At 36.0% G+C, this 7,479-nt stretch overlaps 1 protein-coding gene across 4 annotated transcripts in view; it reads left to right on the top strand.

The window, feature by feature from the left end:
- The window catches only part of MARCHF7 (membrane associated ring-CH-type finger 7), a 52,113-nt gene that overhangs the window by 38,655 nt on the left and 5,979 nt on the right, over positions 1-7,479 (top strand). For 2 of the 4 annotated variants that reach the window (XR_006888211.1, XR_006888210.1), the window contains exon 7: positions 4,554-4,686. Coding sequence is in view for 2 of the 4 variants with exons in the window: in XM_046658366.1 (XP_046514322.1) it covers positions 4,554-4,663 (110 nt within the window). In the remaining 2 variants the exon portion in view is untranslated. The remainder of the gene's footprint in view (positions 1-4,553; positions 4,687-7,479) is intronic. The other 2 variants (XM_046658366.1, XM_046658365.1) reach the window with 1 other exon arrangement.

Below are 7,479 nucleotides of genomic sequence, written 5' to 3' on the forward strand. Positions count from 1 at the left end.
TGGGAATCATGAGCACATAAATAATATTTTAAACTTTGGGACTAAATAAAGGTACTAGAGCAACAGTAGATATCAAAGAAATGAGCCCAGGGCAGAGCCCTGGGGCACCCAGGCATTCAGTGGGAGCAGAGAAGGAGATTTGAAGAACAGCCTCAGTCTGGTAAGATGAAAACTAAGAAAATGTAGTGTTGGGCAAGCCAGAAGAAGAAAGCGTTTTAAGGAGGTGTGATCAGCCCTGTCGAGTACTGGAAAGAGATCAGAACAAGGAGATAAGAACAAAGAAATGACAATTGGATTTGGTAGCATGGATGTCCTTGGTGACTTCAGTCTGTGGAGTGGTAGGGTCATAAGCATGATTAGATTGGACTGAGGGAAAAAAAATGAAGACCGGGAAACCCTGTTTCAATAAGCTTTGCTGTCAAGGAGATTGGAGATACGGGATAGAAATTAGAGAGTTATTGGGATCATGGAGTGCATTTTTGTTTTGTTTTATTGTGAGGTAGGAGATTTGAGGGCGTGTTTTTATTTTAACAGGAGATACAATAGAAGGAAAAAAATGTATGAAAAGGAAAGGGAAAGATGGGAGCCAGAGCACAAGTTGAGTAGTTAGCCTTCAGTAAGGAGAGTACTTCATTTCTAGGAGGCCGGTGTAAATATGGATGTTGATGCTTATTGTTTTGGGGAGAAGACGCTTGAATTCCTATATAATTGCTTCTGCTCGGTTAGTAAAGAGAGCAAAGGTCTTTATCTGACGAGGGGACAGGTTAAGAGATTTTGGTGTGTGGGGAAAATAATGTTGTAAGATGTTTTCAGGCATTATTAGTGTCCATAAAAATACATGGCCATGAATATGATTTAAAAGTGAGATATGTGTGCATTTATTTAGGAGCAGTTTTCAGATGCTTGGATACAGACATGGATTTGAGTTCAGTGGGATTGGGACTTTTGCCAGGGAAATATGATGAAGGGAGTTAAGGGTATCTATAAGGATATAATTGTGATGATCATGGAAATTAAACAAAGTCAGGAGGGAAGTAAAGACATCAGGAAGTGCATAGTGAGAAAATGGTAGGGTCAGTGTCTTTGAGTCTCATTGACATTGAAGAGAATTGCCAGAGTAGATGAGCTAGAATGATGGGAAATTGTAGGTATACAGGAGGCGGGATGCTTAAAATACAAATTGAGGGGTAGAACAGTAAATTGTGATGACAGGGTCAAGGATATGACTAACAGATTGGGTGGCTGAGGTGGGGAAGGGTAATATTAGAAGCAAGGATGTTGAGGAAGTCAGAATCAAAAGTGAAAGGTCAATGTGGATGTTGAAATATCCAAGAAGTAAGCTGGTGAAGAAGATAGAGTGCCAAGTGCTAAAGTCCTTAATGAACAAGGAGGGACTTGGAGTTTCAAAACAGCAATAGGTATGAGGAGGCATCTTTCCCACTTCTTGGTCCTGAGGTACAAGGGGTTGTGGAAAAAAATGGCTGCAGAAGATTATGTATCATTCCTGAGGGCATTGTGGTTCAGGCATGAAGTTGAAGAGATCATTTAAAAAGAGATTGGTTAGGAGAGGAATTTATTTATGTTAGACCATGAGTACCAGGGGACATAGTGAAATGACTAGTAGAGTGAGAAAGATGGGAAATTAGATTAGATTAATAATTGTACATAATTGTGTGAGATTGAGGGTCTAATAATAGCTTGGTGATGCAGGCAAATAGATTGTCAGGTATGATGATGTTCATTTTAATTTTAATAATCTATTGAAGGACTTAGGCAACCTGTTCAAGCTGGAGATTATGAGGCTGCTAGGAAACTTTTTTCTGCAGCCAGGTAGCAAAGGCCTCCTTGGGGTAGGGGGCTTATCTTTTCTAGGCTAGCCTAATCCCAAAGTTGTGGGATGGGCCATCTCACCTATAGCAGTCTCTTCTTGGCTACATGGTATTATGACAACCTTATAGGCTTTATGAGTCTCTGCCCTGGTGTGCTATTAAGGTTAAATCAGTACTCAGCATGGTTATTGAAACTTAGTAAGGGCCCAGAAATGTTAGCTATTACCAAAATGAAAAATAACTTCACTCACCTTCTGATATATTTGCAGTTGGATTGTTAGTGTTGCGGAGGTGGGAAAACAGATAATACAATGTATTGTTTAAGAATACTGGCTTTTTGGAGTTAGATAGGCCTAGAGTGGAGTAATGGCTCAGACACTAACTATAGAATCTTGAGTAAATTTCTTAACATTGGTTCTCAACCCTGGCTGCTAGTCAGAATTACCCATTGGAGTTTTTAAAATAGAGATGCCTCAGATCTCTCCTGAGCATTCTTAAGTAGATCTGGGGTTGGGCCTCAGTTCCATCATGAGTAAAATTGAGTAATACTTAGCTCATAGGGTGGTTGTGAAGGTCAGATGAGATGATGTTTATAAACAGTTTCTCACAGTACTGGGGACGTGGTAGGTACTCAGTTGAATGGGTTTTATAAAGTTATAAGTAGTACTTTTTAAGATATGGTTAAATGAATATAAAGACCTCAAAAACTGAACCTTCCTGATAAATTTTCACAAGCCTTTCTCATACTTATATAAAGATCCCATCCTCGTAGAAGATTGTTCTGGTAGAGATTCATTTAAACATTTATTAAGCAGCTGTTATGGACTGTTAAACTCTGTAGGGATGTACAAAAATGGATAAAACAAGTCTAGTCCAAGTTTAGGCAAATGCAGTCAGGGCCTCCTGAATTGAAGGTAGGGTATGATGGAAAGAGCCCTGAAATAAAGAATGGTTCCTCCCAGCTCTGTATGGCCTTTTTGAACAACTTGTGTATGTCACTTATCCCTAGATGAGAAAAATGAAGCACTAAGATGAAAAAGAATTTGTACTAAATGACCTCCAAGGTTCTTATTTTATGATCATCATACTTTTCCTGCTTTTGAACAGAGAATAGTTCTTAAAAATCCCTAAGAGAAAGCCTTCCAAATGTCTTTCACATTCTTTATATTCTCCATCAGGTCATAATATGGACTTACTCTGTGTTTAATTCATTGGTACAGTATTACTTTTTTAAAATTAAGAAAATATTGCAGATGCATTTTAATTTTAACATCTTCATGTATGCTAGACTCCTAAAGAAAACAACTTGGTTTTATTCATATACTTGAAATAGAGTGAGTATCTTACGTAACTGACTACAGCACATTTTGAGACAGCATACTACCTCAGAATAGCACTCATTTTCCTTTCAGCTATTTTCTAGAAAATGTATATGTTCTATTGCTGTCTTGAATTTAATGCTTTAAATTTTACTTTTTAAAGAATTGTTCTTATTAAATAACACTAATTCTAAGAGTTTTATGAAATCCTTGAAGACAGTGGTTACTATTTACTCTTTTCTTTGTGATTCTCCAGAACCTCTAATAATTGCTTGGCACAGGATGCTCAACAAATGTTAGCTCAATTGACTCTAAACCTCTAACCTTTTACTCACATGACTTACTCTGATTTTTAGGACATTTTTTCAATTTAAAGCCCTATCTAAAAATACACAGGGGAGGAAAATGGTTATATATTTAATTAGACAAGACTACTACCCACTTAATTGGAGCCAGAAGCTTAGGAGTGACCAAATGTTGAATGCATATGGCACGGAAGGAGTTTTATGTTTTCTTTTAATTGTAATAAGATATATATAATGTAAAATGTGCCCTTTTGACCATTTTAAGTGTACAGTTCAGCGGCATTAAGTACATTCAGAATATTGTGCCACCGTCACCACTATCTATTTCCAAAACTTTTTCATTACCCCAATGAGAAACTCTGTACCCATTAAGCAATAACTCCCTCCATTCTCCCCCCAATCCCAGTAACTTCTGATCTTCTTTCTCTCTGAATTTGCCTATTCTACGTATTTCATGTACGTAGAATCATACAATATTTGTCCTTTTTGTATCTGCCTTGTTTTACTTACCATAACATTTTCAAGGTTCATCCATGTTGTAGCATGTATCAGGACTTCATTCCTTTTATGGCTGACAGGAGCTGTTTTTATCTGGACAGAGGTGGATCCCTTTTTTCCCTCCTAGTCTATAGGGAAGGCACATTCCTTAGACCAGGAAAGATCTTAGGTCTCTGTTGTCACAGCAAAGATAGTGGCCTAGGTAAATGTAACTAGTTGTTCGAGATAATGTATTATTAAACATTGTTTTCGTGGCATCTTGCCAAGATACTTAAGGAGGAAGTAGGAAATACAGATGACATTCCATTCCTGTGATCAGGGATGTATGAGTATCTGGGAGTGAAAACCATCAGATATCTAAATAATGACTGGAGGCTTAAATACCATAGAGTAGGGCCTGACCTGCACATTAGGTGTTACTGGTTACTATTTTAGGAGACATTCTGGTTAATGGCAGTAATGCAATCTCCCTTCCTTCCTCCCTCCCTCCATCTTTCCTTCCTTCCTTTTGTTTTTCTATATTGTAAGCTTAAAACTGACATGAAAAAGTTTTCTGGAGATATAGCAAATCTAAGCTTTACTTACAATTTCATTTTTACCAGGTTCTTCATTAGAGGCTGTAACCACCTGTGAACTCTGTAAAGAAAAGTTGCAGCTTAACCTGGAGGATTTTGATATTCATGAACTACATAGAGCTCATGCAAATGAACAAGTTAGTATATTTTGCCTAATTTGGTAAGTGTCTATTCTGTGCTTAAAGGACAACTCTTGAAGAAAAGATTAAATCATGGTCAGAAAACCTGCACTCAAATAATAATAATAATAATAATGGTAATAATATTTTAACATAATTCTGTTACTGCATTAGCTGTTATAATTTTATACTTTTTTCTTTATTTTCTCCATATCTTTTTGTAGGTGAAAAACAAATAACTAAGTCTCAGGTTTTAAATGTAATACGATAAAATTCATTATATGCTTCCTAAATAAACCTGAAAATAAAAAAGACTTAGGAAGATAGTCCCAGAGTAGCCATGCCAACCTTATCTCACCAGAACTGTCTCAGTTGTGAATACCTCTGAGTGCTAGAACATATTTGAAACACCAAGCCCTGGATCTACATCCTATTTCTCTATTTTTTATGTTAGGAATAATTTTTATGTTCTGGTCTAACCCCATGTTCTTCCTACTGTCCTAGTTCCCTCCACCTTCCCCATTCCTGCCTCCAACTTTGTGTTGAACAAGTTGCCTTCTTCTTCACATTGTTTCTCTTTTCTTTATATTTGTGTCATTACAGTTGAGCTGTTATTTATATAGTGAGTAATGTCAAGGTTTCTCTGATCATACTAATTTTTTTTCAAACATTTTCATTTCTCAGATTTTTGGGTATGTATTAACTCCCCTCACAATAATTGATTTGATCATTAATTGTTTCTTGAAGCTTTAAATTTAAAAAAAAATTTTTTTACACAGTTCTTTTTTTTCTTTTGGAGGAAAATTAGCCCTGAGCTAACATCTGCCACCAATCCTCCTCTTTTTGCTGAGGAAGACTGGCCCTGAGCTAACATCTGTGCCCATCTTCCTCTACTTTATATGTGGGACGCTTACCACAGTGTGGCTTGACAAGCGGGTGCCATATCCGCACCCAGGATTCAAACTGGCGAAATCCTGGGCTGCCAAAGCGGAGCACTCGAACTTAACCACTTGGCCACGGGGCCAGCCCCTAGCATATTTCTTATAAAAAGAGATATGGTGGTGAGAGAATACCTGAATTCTTGAAAAACACTTTTTTAATGAAGGGGTAATGGATATACGCCCCTTTTTTTTCATTGAGATGAAGTTCGCGTAACATAAAAACCATTTTAAAGTGAACAGTTCAATGGTATTAGTACATTTGCAGTGTTGTACAACCACCACCTCTACCTAGTTTCAAGACATTTGCATCTCTCCAAAAGAAAATCTTGTGCCCATTAAGCAGTGGCTCCTCCCCATTCTCCGCTTCCTCCATTCCCTCACAACCACTTGTCTGTGTTCTGTCTCAATGGATTTATCTATTCTGGATATTTCATGTAAGTGGAATCATGCTATATATGATCTTTTGTGCACACTCTTTACTTTTAAAATGTGAGAATAATAGATACCCTTTGAAAATCTGATTAAAACTATGGGCACTCCTTACAAAATATGCATAGACAAAATCTGTATATGATTTAAGGGATTCCCAGATCCCTTGAAACTAATTACTTAGATCCAGGTTAAGAATCACTGATCTAATGAATGAAACATTAGGCAGTTGATGTAGACAGATGCTACTATAATACTAATTATTGATTTATTCTCTAATGAGCCACTTGTGCAAAAAGAATGCCACTTTCAAAAAAGAATTCTCTTAAATCCCCAAGGTATCTCTCTAGATAGCTGAGCATTGGTATTTTAAAGAACGGGGGAAAAAGAGTATGGAAAGGTGGAATCATGCCAAGACCTTTTTTTTTTGTCTTCTCAAAATGAGAGTAGGTTTCAAAGGATGATTTCTCTTGCCATTCTTCCTTCTCTGGGTGCTCCATCATGTTTCTTAAAGGAGGTTCCTTGGCTTTTCAGTTCAGACAAGAATGTTTTAATTATTCTCCAAGGATTTTAATGACCCACAATCTTAAATAATTTCAAAGTGTTAGGAAATATTAGGTGGAGTCATTACAAAAACAGTCACAGTCGTGATTAAGCTTCCTGGCTTTAACTTCTTTGTCCTATGTGAATCATTGATTCTAGTGGCCTGATAACTACCCTCATTTTAAATGATTAGTTTAATACAGTTCATTTTCTCATCCAGTGGCTTCATCTTTTTCAAGGTGACAACCGTTAAAATTTTTTTTTAATCTTCTAGCTTATATTATTTCCTTTTAAGTTATAAATAAGCAAAGTAAGTGAAGCATTTAAAAAAACTTTTAATAAGTCAATTTCAAATTTCTTGAATACTCTGTAGAATTTGATAATCAGTTACTTGCTGAAGTTGGTACTAAGAATGTACAGTTCTCAACTTCAGATGAGTTAATTACCAAAAAGTGCTACAACTTACAGATAGTTTACTGTATAAAAATTACAGGACAGATTAGATTTTTAATAATACTATATACATGATTTGCATTCTTAGCTTCAAAACAACATAACACTTTTGAACCAAAGAATTATTTTTACCCACTACAAATTTCTATGTGAATGATATGAGGAGCAGTCACTCTATTACCTTTATTAGTTCATTTTTATATTTACTGTTACCTTTAAGTTACTCATATTGCATAAGACACACTTGACCTACCAGAATAAGTTTTAGTTACATAGTATATTTACTTAGCTGTATATGAAGTAATTTTTTAAGTAAACATTTATAGCCATTTGTGTAATAAAATCTGTTCTGAGCTTTATAGAGAACCAGAGCATTCATTCTACCATCAAATGATTTAAAAGTCCCACTTCTATATAAATCATTGCATAAAGGAAGACTATATGAGAATAAAGAAGATATTTACACAC

Source organism: Equus quagga, chromosome 4, assembly GCF_021613505.1.
Source record: "Equus quagga isolate Etosha38 chromosome 4, UCLA_HA_Equagga_1.0, whole genome shotgun sequence".
NCBI lineage: Eukaryota > Metazoa > Chordata > Mammalia > Perissodactyla > Equidae > Equus > Equus quagga.